General features: G+C 44.4%; 1 protein-coding gene across 3 annotated transcripts in view; it reads right to left on the reverse strand.

Moving 5' to 3' along the window:
- The window catches only part of PARVA (parvin alpha), a 170,347-nt gene that overhangs the window by 67,590 nt on the left and 77,067 nt on the right, over positions 1-25,690 (reverse strand). For 2 of the 3 annotated variants that reach the window (XM_061147514.1, XM_061147529.1), the window contains exons 2-3: positions 936-1,025; positions 784-854 (exon numbers count right to left, since the gene is read on the reverse strand). In XM_061147514.1, coding sequence (XP_061003497.1) covers positions 784-854; positions 936-1,025 — 161 coding nt within the window. Of the gene's footprint in view, positions 1-783; positions 855-935; positions 1,026-19,941; positions 19,985-25,690 lie in introns of those variants that run through there. The other variant, XM_061147520.1, reaches the window with a different exon arrangement.

Consider the following 25,690-nt stretch of genomic DNA (forward strand, 5'->3'; position numbering starts at 1 on the left):
TCCTTGGGCATCCTTGCCAAGCAGGGATGATTTGAGGTTAAAGCGGCAGCTGGAGCGTGCAGATGTCAAACACCACCCCCAGGACTGTGGGCTTCAACCTGAAGTTCATAGGAAGCTACACACAGGTTTTGGAGAGGAAAATGATACACTCAGCTTTGCATTTTGAGTGAATCACTCTGCACCCAGTGCCTTTTGGTCCTGTTTTAAGTGCAGCTTGGAGAAGCTGAAGAAGACAGACACAGGATGAGGAAGCAGAAGGGAGATGAAATAGAGATTTTTTGAGGGTGACCATTGGTCAGTCACTGTGCCAAGTACATATATGCACAGTATGTTATTTCTTCTGAATCATTTCTGTTTGAATCTCATCTCCTCCACTCAAGCTATGACTATAAATGAACAATCACCTGGTTTTTCTGAGACGCAGTTTCCTCATCTATAAAAGAGATGGAGATGATACTAAATCCAACTTCAGAGGGTACTTCTGAGGGTCCTTGGGAAACGCGGTGAAAGGACTGTGTGAGTGATAAGATCCTGGCAAATGTGTTTCTTGCACTAAATTCTCCAGTGCCTATGGTCAATACCATTCCTTGGGCACCTGTTATGTCCCACCTCTGTTAACCTGTAGATGTCCGCCTTCTGGACTGCAAGCTGCCTGTGGCCAGGGACTGCTGTGGATTTCTGTTCTCTCTGCAGTGGCTCAAGTGGCGACTATACAGGGTGACTGGTCTAGAGACACCTGTGGAGTCGGGAGGCACCTGAAGCCCCCTTCTAATTTCCTCTTACCTTCATCAATTCCTGAAGTTTGGGGTCGCTGCGTGAGTTGGGATCCACCATCGTTCGCACTTCATTCTCCTCTTTAAAAAGAAAAGGCAGTCAGCGAGGTGGTCGCTCTGAAGGCATCAGGCTAACCCAGAGAGAACAAGAGACCCCATTACCCAGCATCGTGTCCTCAGGGTCCAGCTCAAAGGGGATGGGGCTGAGGGGCAGGTTGATGGCGTTCATGCCTTCCTCCTGAAGCTCGGACACTGTAAGAAGGAAGCACAGCGTTATGCGGCAGCCCGTAGCCGTGTTCCACACTGATGCCGATTGAGAAACGAAAGCACCACGGTTAGCCTGCAGCTGTGATGCAGGCTGCATCTGATTCCTTCCTCTCCTTGCTAAAAGGACCAAACTGTCCCCTTCATCTCCCTCCTTCTGACTGTCACCTCACTCGCTTTTCTAGAAAAATCGGGCATGGAAATCTGCCTCCTTTCAGAAATGATCTTGGAATAAATGGAAGCGAAGTGAGCACTGATGCCTTTCTTAAGTCTCTGCCATGCCTCCCTCCTGTCCCTCCTTCAAGGGCTTGCCATCTAGTGCAGAGTGCACGCTTGACAAGTCTCTGCTGACTGGATACACGAGGTCCCCACACTGAGGCTTCATTTGAGCCACAGGCCTTTTCCATCCTCAGGTCAACCCTCCCCTGACTTCTCTCCTGAATTGGCTCCTGTGTATTTTTTCGGACATTTTCCTCCCTCCCTCCCTCCTTCCCACCCCCCTCCTCCCATCCAGCACTGCTCAAGGATGCCTCATTCTGGCCTCTCCCTGGGCTCTGGATTTATCCTTTCAACCATACGGAGTCATGAGTCATGGGCCCTGGGGTCAGGCACCTCACTTCTCCAGGCCCGTTCCCTCAGCTGAACATCAAAAGCTGGATAGGTGACCATCAAGTTCTTTTATACTTTCCCAAATCTTAGAAGTCTACAATTCCACTGTTCTCAAGAAAAATAACAAGAGGTCAGTGACAACTAGAGACTTCCAGTCCACCCTCTCCATCCACTGACCCCCACCCCCAAGCCTTAGTAAAAAAAAAAAAAAAAAATACAAATTCCTACCACAAAACAAGCTGTGTGATGGCCCTTTGCTGAGCACTGACCTTGGATTATTACCTCTCCTAAAAGCAGTGGCTCAAATCCCCTCAGTTCTACTCAATTCCAGTTTGGGCAATTCCTTTGCACCAATTAAGCACAGAACAACCATTTCCTCTGAAGGAGCTGGTCACCAAACGGTTCTTAAAGAGGTGATACGGCAGCTGCAATCAACCTTAGTAAAAGTAATGTCCCATCTTTCCATTTTATTGTTTTGTATTGACTCTGGCCTCCCCCATTGCCAGCATACACTTGCAAGTACTCTTAAGCACAGGCAGCTGCTTACAAAGAGTTCTTTCATTTTAGCAGACGTCACTGATGGTTGCAGTTGGATGGGGAGTGAGATTGCCTAACAAAGGGAGTGAAACCCACTCTGCCCTAGAGAGACACAACTCACATTATGAAGCTGGTATTCAGTCCTGTTGCTGTGGGCTCTTGACATTCAGATGGGATATCAGCCAGGCACCATCTTGAATCTCCAAATCCAGACACCCACCAGTCTATATAATTCCCCCCACCAAACAAAATTGAAAAATATAAGTGACACTTTCAAGGTTTAAATGATTCTATAAATAGGCGCTTGCATTTGCTTTCCAGCAAAGCACAATTGCTTCTTTAGACTTTATAATGTCTCCTAGCACTCCTCCTAGGACTAGCAGTTTGCTTTTTTTCCCAGGCTGTTTCTCACAAAGAAGCAAGATTTCTACCACTTAACAAGCATCACTACCCAGGCAATGGGAAGTGGAAATAAAGTTATGTTTCAGTGTGGGTGTGAGACTGGGTTAAGTGGCCAGTGAAGAGACTAGCTCTTGCCCAGAACCTTCTCCACCTGTATATTCCATCCCACCCCACCCTGCCACCAGGTCTGTGCTGTCCGATACAGTAGCCATTAACCACATGCAGCTATTGAAGTTTAAATGAATTAATAACTCAGTTTCTTAGTTCCACCTGTCACATTTCAAGTGCTCAGTGGCCCCCATGGGGCAGGTGGCACCCTGCTGGACAGTGCAGATGTAGATTTCCATTATCACAGAAGATTCAGTTGGATGGTGCTATCCTGGCTGAGCCCATAGATCCAAATGCTGATGATATCCAAATTTAAATCTCCAGCCTGATGTATGCTGTATTATATATTTTTAAAGTTAATAAGATTTTATTATCTAAAACTGAATTCAAGGCAACAAAATCAGGGATAGGATAGAAATGACGCCTCTTCCTAGATATTTTTCATGTACAAAAACAACCAAGCTCTGTCCTAATATATTCTTTTGAGTGGTTTTATTTGCCCAGCCTCATTGGGCTGTGAAAACAACGGTTAACTCATTATTAAAACAAGAACCATAAACAAATAAAAACAAACAAAATCTCTAGCCTAGGCCTGACCCTGAGCTCCAGACTCACTCAATATCTCCTCTTTTGTCTACTAATGGAGATCTCAAATGTATACATTCAAAACAGAACACATGTTCTTCAGTACCCTTACCTCCACTGTAACAACACTACGTCAAGACTGTCCACCTTCCTTCTTATCCTCCTCAGTAAATGGCACTACCATTTGCACAAGAGTTCAAGCCAAAATCTGATGAATCACCCTTCCCTTCTTCTTTTCCTCACTGTTTGCAGCCAATACATTGGCAAGTTTTCTGGGTTCCACCTCCAAGACAGGACCCTATTCCAACCACTTCTCACCAGCTCCATCATCATTATTCTGGTTCAGGCCACTGTTATCTTTCACCTAAATAACCAGAACCACCTTCTAACCTGCCCACTGCTTTCTGATGCATTTTCTCCATGCCAGTCTACTTCCTAGGGCACAATCAGAATGATCTATAAAGATGTAAACACGATCATACATTCTCCTGCTTTATGCCTTCCTGTGGCTTCCCCTCATGTGCATGCTTAGTTGCTCAGTCATGTCTGATTCTTTTGGGACCCTCTGGACTGTAGCCTGCCAAGCTCCTCTGTCCATGGGATTTCCCAGGCAAGAATACTGGGGAGAGTCGCCATTTCCTTCTCCAGGGGATCTTCCTGACCCAGGGGTTGAATCTGCATCTCCTGCATTGCAGGAGGATTCTTTACTACTGCCACCTGGGAATTCCCATTATACTCAGAATAAAACCCTAATTCCTTCCTAAGACCTACAAGACCCTCTGAATAGCCCCCTGCCTCCCTCTTGTGTAGTATTTTCTCCCTAGCACTCATCACAATCTGAAATAACTATTATTTCTACATTTATTATCTATCCCCTCCTCAGCAGAATGTAAGGTGTGGAAAGACTGGCACTTTTTCTCTTTTGTTCGATATTAGATCTCCGAAGAGGAGTCAGACTGCCTACATTCAAATCCAGGTTCTACCACTTACCAGTACATGACTTTGGGCAAGCTCATCCATCTTACACCTCAGTTTCCTTACCTGCACAATGGGGGTGATAATAATATTGCCTACCTCCTAGAGTTGTTGAGAAGTTTAAATGAGTTAATACATGTAAAACATTTAGAAGAGTGTCTGGTACCTGGTTAAGAGCTATGTAATTATCTGCAATTATTACTTAAAATGATAAGCACTCAAGGAACATTTGTTGAATAAATGAATGAACCTGTTAAGACTACCCTTCCACTGCACAGGTTATAAGTTGAAGCACAATTTACCAAAGCCGTGTATAGCATGCAAAGACTTTCAGCCTGTCCTTAGGGGAGGAAAATCATACTTTGGCCTGATCCTGTGTGTGCGTGTGTGGGCACATTTCTAGGGCAGCATTTCCAGCTTACTTTTTGTAAAGAGAAGAAAGCGACCTCTGTCCCAAGACTGTTGTCCAGTAAGAGCCAATCTGTGAATGTAGAGATATTTATACCTCTAACGTGTGACTAGAGACACCATATTTGCAGCCACGGCTCCTAAATGTGGGTCCGAACAGGACCTCTTTTTCTGTGTAGATCATTGTTAAAAATGTTTTCAGATGAAAAATCCCTAGTCAGAAACACTCCCCTCTGCCCTGCCTCTTTAATTCACTCACAGAGACAAAACAAACCCGAGAAGAAAGGCTGAGATATGTTTGCAATTGGAAATGTTTTTTGTTTTTTTTTTCAGGAAATGATTTGGTACAGGAACATCATTCCCATCCCATTAACTGCTGACTCGGAGCCAACTGTTTGTAAAAGTGAATATGCAAACTGCCCGGCTCAGGCTTGGCCCCCCGCCCCATGGGGCTGCATTAGTGGCCACGTTCCCAAATCAGCCCACGTGCTTTGGAGGTTTCATTTCTGTTAAACCAAAGCAGGACCCAGCAGAAGCCCCTCGCCATCCCTGCACTCTGAAAGAGAAAGAGCTGCAATTGAATTTTCTCGGCATAGAATATGAATATGATGTTTTCCCCCGAACCTCCTCTAACAATCTAAAACTAGGTCTGAATGTGCAGCCTTCGGTGTCTCGCGGCGCCATTAGTCATAACTTAATAAACAGATTAAATGCCCAGCTGAAGGTCGGGCTTGGGAGAGCAGGGCAATTGCCTCAACTCCTGAAGCGCTCACCATGAGGGAGGGAGCCTGGCTTTTCTGGGAAACACAGCGTGACTCCGGGTCCAGCCGTGCAGCAGAACAAGTACATGGATGGGCTTTGAAGTCTGAAATTCAGACCTGGATTTGAATCCTACTTCTCTTTTTAATCAGCCATGGGACCTTATGTTGGCAACTTAAAACGTGTGACTTCGAAATGTGGTAGAAAACAATTTTCTTTAAAACAAAGGTGTAGCTGACACTATTAGTTTCTTCCCCAACATTGATTTTATTTTTTCTCTCTCTCTGATGAAATAATACTCTCTCATTTTGTTCCAGTATACACTGCACAAACCGCTCCCCCACCACCACCATGCCTCTAGGTGAGATTTCAATTGAGTTAAGCTAATCATGATAATCTCAATTCCTTTAGCAGTGACTGGCTCAAGCATTGTCATGTAACACAATTCTGGTCAAAGAGCTGTGACTGGAAATTTCTAGAACCTTCTAGAAAAATTGTCCTTCATTTAAAAAAGAGGCTCAAGGAAGAGAAGGTATCTTTCTCCTTCTAACCATTACTGCTTCAGGATGTTATGCCTAGATTTGTAGTCATGAGGTTAAGTCTGCCCAAAGGAGAAGCTCATACGTTAAGGTTGGCAGGGAAGAAAGAAAGGAGTTCTTGTTGATACTGCTAAGCCACCATTCCTAGAGCCACCCTAGCTTTTTGTATCTTGTTATAAGTGATAAAGGAAGTTCTTTTTTTATTTAAGTCAGCTGAGCTGGTGTTTTCTGGGGCTTGGAGCCTTAACTCCCTAATCGGTGCATGGGACACCAAGATTATAAAGTTGATGGATGAAGACAGTAGGTCTACAAAGAACAGTAATTTTCCCTTCCTTTTTTTCCATGAAAAACAGAATAGCTGCATATATCTCTTATACTCCAGCATATACATACAAGGGCCTAAAGAATACCAGATGGAAAACGAGTATGGTGAGAAGAATAGACAGAGGGTTCTAAGGGTACAAAAGGGTCCATTTGTGCAAAGCTAGTAATTTCATTCATTTGACCGATACACATTACTGGGCACCTCCTTTGAAGCAAACCCTGTGCCAGCCCTGGGTTTGGGGATTTGACACGAGTCTGCCTCAATCTGTTCTGGTAGGAGAGGCAGGCACAGAGAGACACAGTGGGCAGTACGCTGCACTCGGATGAGATACATGTAACAGAGGGCTGTGGGAGCTCAGTGGTGGGGGCAACAAGGTTAACTTTAGATGGGGAAGACTGGGAAGGATTCTCAGGCGGACACGTGAGCCGGACTTTGAAAAACTTAAATTTTCATCCAACACAGGTGCCTCACAAAAAGCACACCTTATATATAAACAGCAAAATGTAGACAAACAGGGCAACTACTGAGACAGCAGTAATTATGCCTGAACACTGGGAATATAGGGTGCACACGGGAGAAACAGGGTGGGAGAACAAAGGGTGAATAAGTAGGTAGGGTCCAGAGTGTCAAGGGCTGTGAACTCATCTGTTCCCCAGCATGCCCTAGACCATGCTCCCCATGTCTATAGATGAAAAACCCAAACACCAGACTGAGGGAGGGCAAGAGGATATGCAGGTTGTTCTTTCTCCTTTAGTGCAAGTGAACCTCAGTGAAGGTACTTAGGCTGCTCTAGCTCCTTCTCGGGACTCCAGTGATTAATTTCTGGCCCTCATGAAAGCTCACTCAAGTTCCTTTAATTTCTAAATGGCTCAGTGGTCTCCCCAGAAGTTCTTGCAGCTTGAGACATCTACACTGTCTGATTGTCAAAGCCCAACAATTTTTCTCTATGTGGAAAATCAACCTGTAAGAACATCTACCAAAAGACACTTAATGGTGAGAAAATGGATGCTTATATCCTAAGATATAGGATATCTTGGGAACAAGAGAAAGATACCTCCTCTATTCAAAATCATACTAAAAATTCTAGCTATTCCAATAATGCAGAAAAAGGAAATAAAAGGCATGCAAATTGGAAAGGAAAAAATACAACCTTCCCTTGTGGCTCAGAGGGTAAAGAATCCACCTGCAATGTGGGAGACCTGGATTCAATCCCTGGATTGAGAAGATCCCCTGGAGAAGGGAAATGCTACCCACTCCAGTGTTCTGGCCTGGAGAATTCCAAGGACTGTAATAGTCCATGGGGTTGCAGAGAGTTGGAAACGACTGAGCGACTTTCACTTTCACTTTTGTTCGTAGATAATATGATTGATTGTATAGAAACTCCCAAAGAATTGGCCAATGATGAAACAGAACAACAACAAGAAAACCCCCATAGTCTTATGTGTTAGTTGCTCAGTCATGTCTGAATCTTTGTGACCCAATGGACTGCTGACAGGAAGCCAGACTCCCCGTCCATGGAATTCTCCAGGCAAGAATACTGGAGTGGGTAGCCACTGCTACCCAGGGGATCTCCAGGGGATCTTCCTAACCCAGGGATTGAACCCAGGTCTCCTGCACTGCAGGCAGATTCTTTACCCTCTGAGCCACCAGGGAAGTCCATACTCTTAGAACTAATAAGCAGTTATGGCAAGGGGGCAGGATAGAAGGTTAATAGACAAAAATCAATTGTTTTCCTATGCACCAACAATACATGATTCAAGTTATAAATTAAAAACACAATATCATTTATGTGCTGTGCTTAGTCACTCAGTTGTGTCTGGTTCTTTGCAACCCCAGGAACTGCAGTCCACCAGGCTCCTCTAACCATGGGGATTCTCCAGGCAAGAATACTGGAGTGGGTTGCCATGCTCTCCTCCAGGGGATCTTCCCAACCCAGGGACTGAACCCAGGTCTCCCACATTGCAGGTGAATTCTTTACCATCTGAGTCATCAGGGACGCCCAATAACATTTATAGTAGCACGCAAATAGGCAATACTAAGATATAAATCTAACAGCATGTACACAGGGATGGCATACAGAAAATTACAAAACTCTGATGAAAGAAATCAAAGAAGATCTAGATAAATTGAGAGACAGTCAGTGTTCATAGATTATAAGACATAGTATTAAAGTGTCAGTTCTTTCCAAGTTCACCTATAGATTCAATGTAATCCTAGTCAAGAGTTATAGCAAGCTATTTTGTGTATATTGACAAACCAATCCTAAGGTTCACATAGGAAGGCAGACTCAAAGTAGACAACAAAATATTAAAGAAGGACAAAGTTGAGGATTGACACTACCAGACTTCAAGACTTATCATAAAGCTACAGTAGTCAAGGTAAAATGACAGTAGCAAAAGAGCAGACACATAAGTCAATGCAACATAATAGAGAACTCAGGAACAAACCCACACAAATACAGTCAACTGCTCTTTGACAAAGGAGCAAAGGCAATTCAATGTAGAACGGACAGTCATACCAACAAATGCTGGAACCATTGGATGGCCAACTGCAAAAATTAATCTAGACACAGACCATACACCTTCCATTTTAACAAGATCTTATGCAGATTTTAATGAAGTCCAACTTATTGATTTCTCTTTCATGGTTTGTCCTTTTGGTGTTGCATCTAAAAACTCATTGCCAAACTCCTTAATCAAACAGATTTGCTATATTTTCTTCTATAAATTTTATACATTATATTTTATATTTAAGTCTGTGATAATTTTGAGTTTTGTGAGAAGGTCATTAAAAACAAGGAAGGTCTGAGAAAATGTAACAGCCAAGAGAAACCTTAGAAGATGTGACTGCTGAGGGTAACACGGTATCCTATAAGGGAACTTGGGACAGAAAAAGGACATTAGGTAAACGCTGAAAACAATCTGAATAACTTAAGTTAATAATACTAATATGGGTTCATGAATTATAACAAATGTAGCATGTTAATATAAAATGTTAATAACAGGGAAAACTGAACATAGGCATAAATGAACCCTCTGTATTATCTTTTCATTTTCCCTATAAATCTAAAAGTATTATAAAAATAGTCTATTAAAAAAATCAACCCAAATTTGCTATTTTTCCAACGAAATATAGCGCTCACTGGGGGGAAATCCATAATTTTAAGAGACACACATGTTTCTTTCCATCACCAAGGAGACAGTGGTAATTTGCCCAACATTAGCTGACCCCTACAGAAGCATGTGTACGGAAAACAAAGCAGAGAGACCATTTCAAAGTCCTATAGTGCAAGCTGTACTTACTCCCAAGTGAGAACTTGTTTCCACATAGAAACTGCATGGTTTTTAGGTTTGTTTCCAGGGCTGGGATGAGAAGACAGAGCTTCCCCATAACTTAAGGATGCCTGGCAAGGTCATTTCTGCTTTCCCAAGAAGGGATCTGTCCCACTAGTACAACCATCACTGAAGGTGTCTTTATTGCTTTCTCTGGAACTGCTTTGGAAACTGAATCTATCCATTGTTCCGGATGGGGCTTTTATGACATGGGCTGTTGTATTAGTTTTCCATTGCTGTAGTAACAATTACCACACACTTGGTGGCTTGAAACAACACAGATTTATTATCCTTATGGTTCTGTAGGTTAGAAGTCCAACACGGGTCTCACTGGGCTAAAACCGAGGCATTGGCAGGGTCTGCTCCTTTCCGGAGGCTCCAGGGGAGGATCCATTATCTTGCCTTTTCTGGCTTCTGGAGGCCACCTGCACTCCTTGGCTTGTGGTCCCCTTTCTCCACCTTCAAAGTCAGCAATGGGGGTTGGGGGTCAAATCCTTCTCACAGTGCAGTACTCTGACCTCTTTTTTGCCTATCTCTTCTATTTTTAAGTACTCTATGATTACACTGGGCCACCTGGAAAACCTAGGACAATCTCCTTATTTTAGAGTCAGCTGATGAACAGCCATAATTGTACCTGCAGCCTTAACTTCCCTTTGCCATGTAAGCTAATACATCCATAGGTTCATTAAAATCCACATCTGGGATATGGATATCTTTGGGGGACATTACTCTGGCTCCAAGAGGTTTCTTGGGGGACAGATTCTGTTCTGAATACTCACCCCCGACTATAACATGTGGGTTCATTCTTCTTCTATGTGAAATTATCAAAAGGAAATGCAAAATAACCACCCCCTCCATCCTAGCCCTTAAACCAGAGTTTTATTACTTTAAAAAAAAAAAAAAACAAAACTTATTTCAGCGGCCGTAATATAAAGCACCAGGCAAACATGGGAATAGCTCAGAGTGGCCTCAGCAGACAGTCAGGGTCTCCCCACACTCTGCTCTACCTGACATAGCTGTTTAGTCACCAGGGTCTGACATCTGGGCCTTGAAGCACAGCCAAAAAAGGAACTTAGAGGTTGGTATTGTGATGGGAGCTGACAGGGGAATCTATAGTCCCAAGTCTTAAAGTTTCCACCCATATCTTTGTTTTGGTCAGTTTTATAGTCTCTGCAGAGTTGGAAGGCTGCCAGGCAGATGGCCCTTGGACATTAATTCATTGTTCAGCCAAACACGTGATCCAGCAACCCTCCAATTGCCAAGTACGCTCAGAGGGAGATGGATGCACCGTTGACTAGCTTTGGGCTGTCAAAACCATGCGAACTGAAACACTGGTGAGGTCTCAAGTAAGCCGTGGGAATTTAAAACACTGCTCAGGCACAGAGGGTCTCTGATCAAAATCAAACACATCACCGTTCTTTGTCTTTTGCCACACCATGTCCGGTACCGCTTTAGATCTAGCACCAGAACCACTTGCTTGTTTTAAAGGTCTGTTCCTACTTAAGTAGAAAGTGATGTAGGTGTGTCACTCTGGGAGTTTATAATGGGTAACACCAGGCTGTCATGCATGCGTGTGCACCTCTGTGCATCCATATACCCTAGCATTTGTATTAACGACAGCCTTGAGGAGACCATAGAAACTGACCTGGTATGTTAGCTAATTAGATGCGAAGTGTGGGCACGACAACTCAGGACAGCCAGGGTGGAACTGGCACTGCTCATCTCTTTCATTCATAAGCACATATGGGCACCTCTGGTACCAGGGGCTGGGCCAGGAGCTGTGAATACAGCGACAAACAAGTACTTTCCTTCTGGGGCTGGTAGATGTCCGAAGAGCAGCTACCTGTGGTGACGGCGAGAGACAAGTACGCCAGGCATGTGCTGCTAGACACTCAGTAAGTGCTCAGAAGATGCTGTAGTTGAGGCGGGAGGGGAAAGATGTGCACACAGACTGCACTGTAGTAATGTTATGGTCCTCCACGCAGTTCTGAACCAAGTCCTGAGAGCAGAGCATTCTTCCAAAGTGGAGAGAACAACAGAGGAGTACATGGGAGATGCAGAGACCATGGGAAGACCAGCGGGGCTCAAGGCAACCAGGGTGGCCTTTGCAACTCACTCGCTTTGTATCTCTGTATCGCCTGAGTCAAATTTATTTCTTTCTCTGTGGCTCTTTGATCTTCATGTCTATAGCCTTCTTATTTATTAATTCAAAGTAAGCCAGTCATTTCTTTTTGCAGTGGCTCAGTGCTGCTTAAAGTGCCACATCAAGTACCAGTCCATTGGAATTTCCAAGTGGTGGACTCCACTGAAACAAGGGCTCTGGGCAGGGGGGTGGCCAGTGAGTGACCACAGCATCATTGTGTTTTGTTTGGCTCAGTTCACTAGTGGGCTAAATCTGGATTTGCCTGGAGGTCAGCTGGTGGGCTATCCTGAAGGAGTGCTGTTGGTGGAAACTCTCCCGTGAATGGATGATGATGAAGTGAAAGAATACATGCTTGCACTGCATTTCCTTTGTACCAGGGACACCTTCTTTAATAATATATATATTTACTCATCTAATCTTCCCCAAAATCCAGTGAGTAGGAACTGATTATCCCCATTTTACGAATGAGGAAAATGAGACCCAGAGAGGTTATGTAACTTGAGCAAAAAAGTAGAACCCAGATTGACCCCAGGTCAGCTGGCTCCTGGAGTTTGCTCAAGTTCATATCCATTGAGTCAGTGATGCTACCTAACCTTCTCATTCTCTGCCACCCTCCTCTCCTTTTGCCTTCAATCTTTCCTAGCATCAGGGTCTTTTCCAATGAGTTGGCTCTTTGCATCATGTGGGCAAAACACTGGAGCTTCAGCTTCAATATCAATCCTTCTGATAAATGTTCAGGGTTGATTTCCTTTAAGATTGACTGGTTTGATCTCCTTGCTGACTCTCTCAAGAGTCTTCTCCAGCACCACAGTGATTTGAAAGCATCAGTTTTCGAATCGTCAGTGCTCGGTGCTCGGTCATCTTTATGGTCCAACTACACTCACATCTGTACACTACTGGGAAAACCACAGCTTTCACTATGTGGGCCTTTGTCAGTAAAGTGATGTCTCTGCTTTTTAATATGCTGTCTAGGTTTGTCATAGCTTTCCTGCCAAGAAGTAAGTGTCTTCTAATTTCACAGCTGCAGTCACGAGCAAACTCCGGGAGACAGTGGAGGACAGAGATGCTGGCGTGCTACAGTCTGAGGGGTCGCAAGGGTCGGACATGACTCAGCAACTGAACAACAGCAGCTGGCTCCAGAGTTTACATCCTTAACACTAGTTCAGTGTTAACTAGTTAAGTTAACACTAGTTAAGTTAACTAGTTCAGTGTTAACTAGTTAAGTTAACACTAGTTAAGTTAACTAGTTAACACTCGTTAAGTTAACTAAACAAAGTGTTCCAGCTTTGTTTACATTTGTGTACATTTGTACAAAAAATGTTGTGGAACATTTTTTGTACATTGAACCCTACAGGTGGTCTGGTCACTCTTCGTAGGCTTAGCCTCTCTGAGGACAGAGGCGACAATTAAGCTGTATTTTTGTTTGTTTTAAATAACAAGTTGACTTATTTCTGGGTAGAAAAGAAAAAGTGCTAACTTAAGAGAACCTGAAAAATATTAAAAAACTAAGAGGAAAACAACCCTACTGCTTCGAGGTAACATGTTATGTTTTCTTCTGTTTTCCTACATTTTATATACACACTTACACATACTCCCATACTGGGTAGTTCTATGGCCAGTTTTTATAGTATCAGGTAATCGCACTGTACTTCCTTATGCCATCAAAAATATCCCCTTAACTGGCTTTCTCAATCTCTGTTGAAGGTACGCACATACATTACTTAACCATTCCATAACTGTTGGACATTTAGGGGGTTTCCAGTCCTCGGGGAAGGCAGCTGGATCTGGAGGGTTGAGTCATTTGCCAGCTATGGAGGGGGGTGAGCAGGGAGGGGAGGGGGTGCTCAGGCAGCGGGACCAGCAAGTGCAAAATGTGGGGCCTCTGGGGAACCAGATGACAGCCTGATGCGAGGTTCAGGCTACAGGCTCTTTGCTCTCTTTAGTGGATGAGGAAGCTAAAGTTCAGAAAGTACAGGAGATTTCCTGAAAAGTTCTCTGGAAGATGATTCTACCAGTTAGCTGTCTCCTTTCCCTAGTGTATGAGTTTGAAGTCATTTGAAAGGGGAAAGAAATCCCAGGAAAAGGGGTGAGGGGCGAGGAAAGAGATGCAGAGACACGGGAAGAGCCAGCAAAGGGGGTACATGTTACTGAGCTGGTTACCTGTGGGCACCTGAACCGCAGCTCCTATGGGGTAAGGAACCACACGCAGTGTCTCCAGGAGACTTCCCTACTACTGAGGTGGCCCCCGGGTGCTATCTCTATACTTCCAGGCCACGCTGGGTGCCGAATGAGGGAGCTTCAGAGGCCAGAGCCCTGGGATAGAAAAGTGGAGGTGCCTGATTAAGTGGGGAGCCTTCTGAGTACACCAAACCATCTTCCAAGCTGGGCTGAAAAAGGAGGTGACCTGGGATGCTGTGTTCAGTGCAAAAGCATCTACTGTGCTCACCCAGGGATCCGGGGGCCAGGATCTGTCACCCTTTCCCCTAGGAGACAAATTCTAGGAGATCGGGTGGGAGCTAAAAGGGTATGTTTTGGGCAACATATCTGGGAGGGGAACATACTCTTGTTCTCCAAGGAAGAAGTAAATCAGAATGGATGGGCTGCAGAACCCTGTTCATCTTATTCTGACACTAAGCCCGTGCCATTCCAAACAGACATTCCCTTAGTGTCCACTGTGACATGCCCAGGACGGAGACTCAGAGCTGAGCAGGAGATGGACCTGACCTGGCTCAGGTCTGCCCTGAGAGGAGGCTGGTACTGCTGCTGGCCAGGGTGCTTACGTCAGAGCACAAGACCACTCTGAGGAAACTTCTAGGGGGCAGGGGAAGGGGCGTCCCTTGTGCTGAGCTCCTGAATAGGCCAGGCCTTATGCTGAAGACTTCTGCTCATTATTCACTCCCTCCAACCCTTCTGGAAGAGAGATGCCTCCTTCTTGGGATGGAGCAGAAGTTTTGGAACTAGCTCATCATCACACCACTATAATCACAGCGCTGAGGGAAGTTTCTGACTTCTTCATCTAATGGAATGAGGCCTGGTAAAATGTGCTCATTGGTTTCCTCCCAGTCTTAAATACTGATTGAGCACCTGCTATATGCCACACATATTCTAGAAAAGAATGAACCCTTGCCCTAGGAGCTCACATTCATGTACACCTGAAGTCTCAGTGGTCTGAGGGCCAACATAGGCATGGCTCTGGGTGATGAGGGAGAGCAGGCTAGGCTTACACTGCCAGGAGGGGCCAGGGAGGGCTTCATGGAGAAGGCAGTGCCAGACCCTTCCATGGATGCATCTTTGTTCTTCTATCCACCTCACTTAGCACTGTTTGTAATTATCTATCTGTGCACATATCTGAAGAACCCATCTCCTCCACTATTTCGAATGTGCCAAGAGGCGTGCCCACTGCTGCATGGCCATGAGATGTTAATACGTATTTTCGGAATGAATGGGCAGTGTGGCCAGGCTGATCCTTGAACAGTGCCCCCTTCCAACAGAAATAAACACAGCACAAAAAAACAGCTCCGCCTTCTAGGTCAGAGCCAGATGGTAATCTTCGGTGGGTCTGGGCTTTAAAAAAAAAAAAGAGAGAGAGAGAATTGGAGACAGCAAAGGAAGGAGCAGAGAAGACCAACAGGTCTTGGTTCTTTAGGTGGAAGCATTTTTTGCTTATTATCTAGGCCTCTTCAGCTTTATGACAGAGTGTTGTCCCAGAGACATCTTTGACCACCGCCCTGGAAGCAGTGACAAAATGCTGCCAGTCTCTGTGCCTCACAAGAGTTATTGCAGCTCCCTGGGTTCTTTTTTTTTTAAAACTAAACCAATAATCCATGTTGACAGCTAATCTGTACAGAGAACCTATTAAAAGAAATTGTAGTAAATCAGAGATGCTTTAACTGTCTGTCTGGTGTTCTGATTGCCTGCCCGGCACCTCCCCTGTAACTTCCTTCTGTACAACCTGCCATTTGATTCAATTCCACGGATAATTATTGAGTCTTGACTACGTGCAAGACGATGCGTTGGGAGCCTCATGCCAGTTGCATCTTCCGGCCCAGAGCAAACTTTAACTTACGGACAAAAATACACATGTACAATGGAAGCAGAGAGTGACAGGGGCCACAGGAAACTGTAAAAACCATCTCAAGGAAGGCAACATTTGCCCCATGTGAGCAAGCATGGGGTGACTGGTACCACACACTCATTCATTTGTGTAAGTGTGGATTTAACAGTGTTGCTGAGCAACTTTCCTGGGCCAGGTACTATACAGAGAACCTATTAAAAGAAACTGTAGTAAATCAGAGATGCTTTTACTGTGTTTGGTGTTCTGATTGCCTGCCTGACACTTCCACCTGCCATTTGATTCAGTTTCACAAATAATTGGAATTGAGGTCAAAGGGACGAATAAGACCCACTCCCAGAGCACAGTCCCCTGGGGGATCCAAAGCAGCATCATTTAACTCATCTGGAGATGGAAGTCAGGGGGGAGTGCCTAAAAAGAGATGCTTCAGTTACTTCTTAAAGGAGAAGTAGCAGTTTATCAGGTGAAGAGGGAGCAGGAGACAGGAGAACAGGCCCATTTTCAGGAAGACTGCTGAAGAGCAATGAGTCTGTGAGGTGTTAGCCAAGAGCCAGAACACACAAGGTGTGGATTTACTCCTGAAAGCAATGTAGGATAAGGAGAGCAGAGTTCTACAGGTTTACAGAAGGCTCAGGAAGATTCCTTAGTGGATCCATCCATGCAGAAGTCCTCCTGGGATCTAGCACTATGATTAGGTGATCAGAGCTGGCCTGGGCTCTGAAGAAAGGATGAATCCCAGCTCTGCCTCTTATCTAATAACTGATAAGATGCCCCTCTGAAATGGGAATCATAATTCTTAGCTCATAAGATTGTAAGAATTGTAAGAAGAATTGTAAGATTGTAAGAAGCTTAGATGACATAGCACACATGAAATGCCCAGCACAGTAGGACATGCCCTAGTGAGCATTTGGTAACCGCTAGCCCACTTCTCCCCAGAGTGTGTCTAGGAATGTGGACAAGCCCTGAGAGAGAGTGGGACTGCTCAGAGATGATCTCATGAAACATGCAAGACTTTGGCGAGACAACAGAGCTTAAGAACAAAGTTGGAGGAGACTTTTAAGAAATGATGATCTATCCCTTTGTCTTGCATTGATAAGGACAGGATTGTGAAAGAGGCAGAAGAAAAAGGCCCATGAAATGCTTCATAATGCAGAAGGAAGTTTTGGGTCAAGTGGCATGGTGAAAGTACCCAGGTAGGTTAAGAAGGAGGGTTTTGTGGGTGTTACAGAGACTGGGAGGTGGTCTGGAGGCAAGGTGAAGGCCAGATGGAGATGACAGAGGGGGTGATGACCATCCCGGTTTTAACAAGTGGTGGTGTTGACTGTGGTTTGGCTGGATTTTCAGAGATGGGAAAAGATGCTGTTCAACATGCATAGCACTTGGATTGTGGGCTCTAAACAATAATGTCATTTCCCATAAGAGGAATCAGGGCTCCTGGAGAAATGGCCAATTCTAGCTCTGAGGCAGAAAATATATAAGATGAGCCTGGAGCATCTTATTGCTAGAAATCAGTTAGGTATAAACTTGTACCAGATTAAGATCACATCCAAGAGGCTTTCACTGGCCAAAGACTGAAAAATTTGAGCATCGACATGGATAATAACTGCAAGGGGTTCAAATACATCACATATAGTTAAATCCACGAGTCAATAATGACGCAGAAAAACAAAATAAAACTCAACACCTCTCTGTCACCTCTGGAGGATGCTAGGAAACCCCTTCATTCTGAAAACTGGTGAGTAAAGAGAAAATATCTGATGTTTATCCTCTCTCTTTAAATCAAACCATACCTGCATTGATCAAATGTCTAATGAGGCAACATTTATCTTTATAAAGCATTTCAGCTGATAAATGATGATAGAAGAGATGAATTAAAACATGATGATTTGGAAACCCCTAATGAATGAAGGTTTCCAGGCAATGAGCGCTAATGACTCCTGACAAATCAGTGACAACCAGACATCATGCCTCTCCTTCCTCTTGTCCCCAAAGGGACACACCACCATCAGCTCTAGGTCTACCTCTCAATTCTCAGGAGACACAGGGGACAGACGAACATGTTAACTGACACTGTCAAGATACAGCTAGCAAAATCTAGACTGTGGGAACTCAATGAGTTTCTTCAATAAATATATTCCAAGGAAGAAATGAGATCTGGAATAATATCAATTAATTGCCAGGCATGGGTCTTATTTTGATCTTGATTTCAACAAACTAAAAATAATAAATGATCAAAATTATGAGACTGAATAGCTAAACATGTTAAGGAATTATTAGACTTTTATCTACATGTAATATAATAATTGTGTTTTTCTTTTTTGAAAACAAACAAACAAACAAAAAACCCTTTTCTTTAAGAGCTATAACCGAAATAAAAATACTGAAATGGTATACCTGGGATTCACTGCAAAAGAATCTTCTGGTGGGGGCTGAGGGTCAGATGGGAGGTATACATGAAACAAAGTTGGCCACGGATTAATCCTTGTTGAAGAGAGTGATGGGCTTAAGGGTGTGTACCAGCTCCTCTTTCTACTTTAGTATCTGTCAGAAGTTTTCTATAGCAAGTTCTTGTTTGTGTGTGTATGTGTGTGTTTCATGGTACTGAAGAACTAGATTCTGGGTGAAGAGAAGCAGAAGGAAACCACAGGCTTGTTTTATAAAATAAGAAGGCAGATCAGGTCAAGCAACTAAGAATTAGGTCAATCTGGAAACAAAAAATGGAACTAATAGGGCAAGCATGATTAATATTCTTAATGGATAACAACTTCTTTCTAAAAATCCATAACAACAGTCTATCAAAGCCCCTAGGGAAATATAATACAATATATTATGTGGCAATTAATATAAGGAAAACATATATAATTATCTAGTAAATAAAGGGGAAAATCATCCTTTCCAATGGTCTCCGCAATGTATTAAATGAAACAACAAAATGCCTCTCACTCAGCATCAGCCTGAGTTCTTTTTTCTCCATTCCTTCCTTCCCTCTGCGTCTGCTCCACCCCCTGCCCCAATTTTGACACCCAGCCCAGGGTCAGCTGTAACTTCAGGATCCCTCAAGTCTCCTTCTTTCCCCCCAGTTGCTGGGACTTTCAACACAAGTACTTTCCCAGAGGGTGCAAATGAGTGACTTTGGGGTGCACTGATTCATCAACCAGCTGTGAATCTGTCATAAAAGCACTGGGGGCCCCCGGGAGGAGTCAGGTCCCCCCTGCACGTCTTCAGCGGAGCCAAGGAGACTGTCAACACAGCCATCCCTCGGGCTCTCACGTTAACTAAATGTTGCTCACAGCTACCTTTTTACTCCTGTATTAGTTGTGGGCTTTTCAGAACCCAGATCCAAGAGCCCAAACTGATGTAATCTTTAACCTGTCAAGGTCCGTGGGGAGGAATTTCAGCCCAGGCATAAACCCAAACATGTTTAATCTGAGAGGAAACTGAGTGGAAAGTCTTGCCAAGGACTTGCATGCACATCAGTCAAACCCATTTCAGTCCTTGCCTTTATCTATTTATTCCAAACTATTTGGGAGAATTTCAAAGGTCCATTAGGCATCAGTGATTACGAGCTCTTGAAGTAAGATATTTGTCCAGTTGATATTACTGTCACTAATGAGAATTACAACACCCTCCCTGCTCCAGCTACTGAGCAGAGCAGGCTGTTAGGTCTCGGGAAGAGCATTTAGCCAGCTAATAGCTCACGGAAGCCAAAAGCTTCTCACTACACTTTGAGAATGCATGCTTAGATTTACCTTTACAAGGGAGCAGAGGACAGCATACAGTAAAATTAGGTAGATCTTTTCTTTTAAAAGTCCTTCATTCTTTTATTTCCATATTCATCCTCTTTTTGCCACCCCCAACCACTAAACATCTTACACACACCCCCACACCCTCACCCCCCACACACACCCTCCCATCCCTCCAGAGCTCTAACAACAGAGCTAGGCTAAAGCAGGTCAGATTGACACAACAAACCTTCAGAGGCAAGAGGAGGGGCATCTGCCATCTCAGAAGCCCAAACACAAGAGATGCAACCAGGAGGTGGCCAGGGCACTCCCAGCAGAGAACCACTCCTACCGTAGCACATCCAACTTCACCCAGACTCTGACCCACCTTTAGGGCAAAGTGCCCCGCAGCCCATGGTCTAGGAGTTCAGCCACAATCATGGTATCTTCTGCCCAGAGCTGAGCCCTCCCTGCGGTGGCCCTCACTCCTCTGCTTTCAGGCCCAGTTTCCGAGGTCCGGAGGTCTGTGGAGCTACAGCATCTTTTCAGCCATTTCCCGAGGAGAAGGCTGCTTGCTCAACCCACAACTCTCAGCTCAGTGCATCAGTTGAGAACAAGTGGCTGCCTATATAATTTAATATGATGCCACATGGGACTCACAGACCTGCTGCAAAGCAAACAGGATTCTAGCGCTTGCCTCTTGGCAACTAGAAATCTGGAGTGCCTGTTTTTTTCTGCTCAGGCTGGGTATACACCTCAGTGAAAGCTGGGCAGGGTGTTTTCAAGGGGCTGACGCTTAGACTGCTGAGAAGTGAGTCTCATCTGGGGGGACCTGAAATTCCTTAGCCTGCCCACAGACTCAAGGTCACAAGCATCTCTTTAAGCACAGCAAAGTATGGGTACAGCTGGGAGACCTAAAGCTGCCCCAGATACAGCATGAGGGCTATGCTGTGCTTTCAAGTCTTGTCTCAGTTATGGGGAACCCATCCTTTCAGAAAAGATAACCTAAACCCATGGTCAGGTAATACAGATGGGAAGGCATCTACATATACATTTCCAGGCATGAACTTATCATCTTAGATGTGCATTAAGGCCAAGAAGAAACTGTTCTTGTATTTGAACATCTGCCACCATGGCCCATTGGGTTTGTTGGCTAGGGGCTTAAGGCAAAGGCCTGGCTGGGGGTGAGGGGTGGCCTGCGCACCTGTTTCACTCCCAGATGAAGCTGGGAGGTGATCCAGTATTGGCACTGGCCCAGTGGACGCCTCAGATGCTGGGACAAGTTCATCTGCACCCTAGTAGAGTACTGCAGAGACTCAGGACAGGTTCCCAAGATGCCAACTCGTGAGGCATTGGTGGGGATGCCCACCACTGTGATCAGTTCTCCAGGACCCTGTGTCCAAATCACTCTGGGTGGGGAGAGACTTAACAAAGGGACAATGATGGCTTCACTGAGAGTCAGTGCTGGGGAAAATCTCTAGGCTGGAAGGAGGTGCCATGGTTAAGCAGGGGATTTTTACTTCCTAGTCTATCTGACCCCAAAGATCAAGGTATGGATCGTGGTGGAGACAGCACTGCAGAGGGGCCCAAGGACACTCAAAGGCCCAGGAGCATCGGACACCTGGAAATGCTATGGGTGTATGTCCAAGGGAACATGCTTTGTGCACCCACATGAAGGGGAGAGGGGGTCAGGATCAAGTAACTGATCCAGACCCTCCCCTCTACCCATCTCTAGCAGGCTGACCGGGTGATGAGTGAGTTTGCCACTGTTGTTGTTTAGGCAATGAGGTGGTAGGAGGCTATCTGGGGTAGTTTTCTCTAAGGTCCTACTGACCACCTAAAAACCCTGGAAGGAGAAATCCTGGGATGTAATTACTATCCTTGATCATTTAAAAACAGAGCCAGCTCATAAACTTCAACTTTATGATTATCATCTAAGAAAAACTATAATTCTTCAAATAGCTTATACCTAAAAGGCATAAAGTATGCAATTAAACTAACATTTTTTGATTAATTATTATGTGGCTGGCATTAAGTCGACCCTGCATGCCCTATCTCATTTAATCTATGGGATGCAGAATTTATGACAGTGAATTTGTGTCATACCTGCTGCCTAACGCATCAGAGTATGTAAAAAAGAAGTCCAGAAATAGCACTGCAGGACTGGCCTAAAAGGTTTTGATTCACAGCAAAGGAAATTTAATCAAAGCATGTAATGTCAATTACTGTCATTCATAATCATATTAGACCTCCCCAGAAATAATACAGATATAAAAGTCTAGAGTTACCTGCATGTTTGATGTAAATAGGATAAAATTATCTAAGTTCTGAAAATGTCCAGATATCAGAAAGAAAAAGAAGTATCTCTACCTAGCATCATGTGGCATCAAATTTCATTACGTAGGGACTTGATATCCAGCCACCAGAAAGTCCATCCCTCGTCTGAGAGTGGGTTATAAAAACGTCCAAAGGTGCCTGGCAATCTTGGGTTTAACGTGGTCATGATTTTTAGCTCCTATAAACAAAAAGACGTTCCTGCTTGTTTTGACAAGGCCCAGGAGAGGCCAGACAGAGAATACTCTTAGCCCGTCCCCAACACTCTTTGGACTCTATATGGTGATAAGGACCAGATCCTTTCATGGGGCAGCTTTGAGGTCCAGTTGAGGAAAAGAATCAGAGGAAAGCTCCAGGGCAGAGAAAACATGGCACAATTGCCAAGCCACAGCTAGGTCTCAACAGGTCCATCTATGGGCATCCAACACACTGCCATTTCATTCCCTGGTCCCTTCATCACTTACGGAGTGTGCACCACTGCCAGAACTCAAGCTGAATACAGAGGTCACTCGGGGAGCAGGAGAGCAGTAAGATCCTCGCATGCTTAGGATTACAGTGCAGTGGGGGAGAGGGACACTAATTTTAAAAACATACACATTCATAAAAACAAGGCAAGTCCCTACATTACCATATGTAAAATAGATAGCCAACGGGGAATTTGCTGTATGTCTCAGGAAGCTCAAACAGGGGCTTTGTATCAACCTAGGGGGTGGGGTGGGGAGGGAGATGGGAGGGAGGTTCTAAAGGGAGGGGATATACATTTACGTATGGCTGACTCAGGTTGAGGTTTGAAAGAAAACAACAAAATTCTGTAAAGCAATTATCTTTCAATTAAATAGTAAATTAATTAAAAAAAAAAAAAAAAAAACAAGGCAAGTTCACCTGAGACTTAGGTTCTGCAAATCTTAAATGGGTATTCTAAGACTTTTATTGCCAGAGGTCCTGGCAAAGATGAAACAAAATATACAAAGCCCTTGGCTTGATAAAAATTAATAAAAAGTCTATTGCTATTAGTACTACTATTCTTACTGTTAGTGAGGGTCTTCAACAGCTACTGGCTGTGTGTCCTTAAGTAAGTTAATTTTCTCATGTTTCATGGTCCCCCATCTGTATAACGGGATAACAATCATTCCTAACAAAAAAAGATTAAATGAGCTAATATGTAAGAAAGTGTTTGGAACAATGCCTGGCACATAGTAAAGTTTGATAAACGTTAGTTGCTAGTAGTGATTATTATTTTGCCAGAATCTAAGACATCACGTCAGCTCATAACAGGCTTACAATCTAGACCAGGGTTTCTCAACAGAGCCACTATTGATGTTTTGGACTGGATCAGTCTTTGTTGTGGGAGGCTGTCCTGTGCAATGTAGGGCGTTTAGTAGTAGCCTGGTCTTCTACCCACTAATGCCAAGAGCATCCACCCCCACCGTCACGACAATCAGAAATGTCTCCAGACATTGCCTAATGTCCCCTGGGAGGAAAAATCGCCCCCATAAAAAAACCACTGGTCTAGCTGGAAAGTATAACACACCAAGAGGAAGGGAGACAATGCAGTGCTGGAGTCTGTGGTCAAGAGAAGAGCGACAGTAAGTCCACGAGGGAGCCCTTTAACAGAAAGTCGGGGAAGGTAAGTTCACGAGGGAGCCCTTTAACAGAAAGTCGGGGAAGGCTGCTTCAAGAGGGGCCGTAATGGTGCTTCATGACCCATCTTGAATCCATGTCCCTCTTGCTAAACAGAAATTTCACTTTAGTGAGATTTCAGATTTAGAAACGAATTAAGCATCATGACTAAGCCCCAATTAAAGCAATCATAATACACTGAATATAATTTTCCATTACCTACAGTTAGTTCCCTCCTCTCACCAAAATCCTGATAGAGCTTCTTGGCTAAATGTTACCCACACAGACTTAGATAAGCTGGGGAGAGAACAAAGAGAAACGAGCAGGGAAAGGGAAATTTCTGGGTCATCCTCGGAAAACTCTGGAGCAATTTCCACTGACATCTGTAGAGACTAACCCAAAGTTTAACCCAGTGGCAGCAAGTGAGTCCGCTTTCAAGGGGAACAGGGCTTGGTCCACACTGGCTCCCAGCTGCTGCATCCCATCCCATCCTCATGACTTGGACCAACTGACTGACATCTGTGACTCAGTCCTGCCTCAGTTTCCAGGATTCCAACTTGATCTGAGGCTGTCCTGGGCTCAAGAGCATCATCACCTGACCCCAGAACAGAGCTTCATTCTAGTACCAGACAGAGTTCATTATCCAGTCTGTTATCAAAGTTCTTATTGTTGACCTTCTGCCTTAGTTCCTGTTGATGAAACCTTGTCCAAGTACCCCCTTCCCCAGTGTCTGGGGCTAAATATGTCCCAAGATGTGCCATCTGCTTTTTTGCACATCTGAGCATCACTCTCCCAGGTTCCTGCTGCTATGCTCCATCCGCCGACTGGGACATCCCACTACTTCGTGTTGGACACTTCTTTGTTACTGTTGGTTTTGGGGAAGGGTGATCAGAGATTACTGTATCCCATGCTGGACAGACTGCATCTTCATGTTAGCATGTGGACCAGTATTGCGCTCAGAGTACAATCCATCGCTGAGAAGAGTCACATCCATATCCCATCCCTTTCTGACTTCTTCCTTCTGTTGTTTGTAGCTGGCCATGCCCCAGTATGGCCAAGAGAGATCGTATTCCCGGTGTTTGGTTATCTCTGTTGTGTGGTAGGTGAATCAGACTGTCACTCTCTACATATGACTCAATTATCATACAGTGTATATATACTATAAACTAAATACCTCCTGTATGCAAAATAACCTATGGGAGAGAAGGGGAAGAGAACTAACGCTTATGGAAGGTTTATTTTGTACCATACACTCATTTATGTTCATTACAAGATTACTTAATTTTAACTCACAACCACTCCAAGAAGTAGATACCATCATTAACAGTTTCCGTGTGAGGAGGAGAGGCCATGAGGCATCAGTTAGGTTAACACTGGTCCAGCTGACTTCAAAACTTATGCTCATTTCCTTGACAACCAGGAGTAGTCCCTTTGATGGATAACTGGAGCTCCATGGGGTTTCTATCCTTTCTTCCACCTTTTATAAATTTTCATAGTATACATATGGCATCTACTTTCAGGGCTAGCGACTGAACTCAGAGCACTCACACAAACTTTCCTCAGCCTCCTCTCCTATGCTTTTTCTGCTATGAGAATTCAGGTTTCAAGTGCTTTCCTCGAGGTCACACAGAAGATGAAAGGTGGAATTTCCACAAACACTCTCAAGGGGTCTGTATACAAGAACTTATTACATGTTTATGGGAGTCACTGTCTCAGTGAGCAAGGTACCAGAGGACCCTGGGTTTCCCAGAGGAAGTCAATGCACCCAAGCAGCCTGGGAGCCACCTGCAGGGCTTGGGGTTCAGCCGTGTGCCCCAGTCCCTCTCTCCCTGCTGCCAGAGATCAAGGAGTTGGCAGACACTGGCTGCTGGTTCACAGGAAGAACATGGGGATTGGCATTTGTAAGTTTCACATTTGCACAATGAACCCTTATTTTTAACAGATTAAGGCTTTAAAAATATCATAAAAACATACACTAGAGATTGAATTGTCTTCTTCCTGCAGTAGGGGGTAGTAACTAGATTGACCTTGACATGGATGGACCTGAAACGACTTCAAGGTTGAGTTTAAATGGCTATGTTCAAGGATTTGAGTACCACATAGACGGAGCCTCATCACCTACTAGAACCAGGTGCATCGGTATTCATGGATCACAATCAAGAGAGAGAGAAAAGAGACAGGCA

Source organism: Dama dama, chromosome 1 (genome assembly GCF_033118175.1).
Source record: "Dama dama isolate Ldn47 chromosome 1, ASM3311817v1, whole genome shotgun sequence".
NCBI lineage: Eukaryota > Metazoa > Chordata > Mammalia > Artiodactyla > Cervidae > Dama > Dama dama.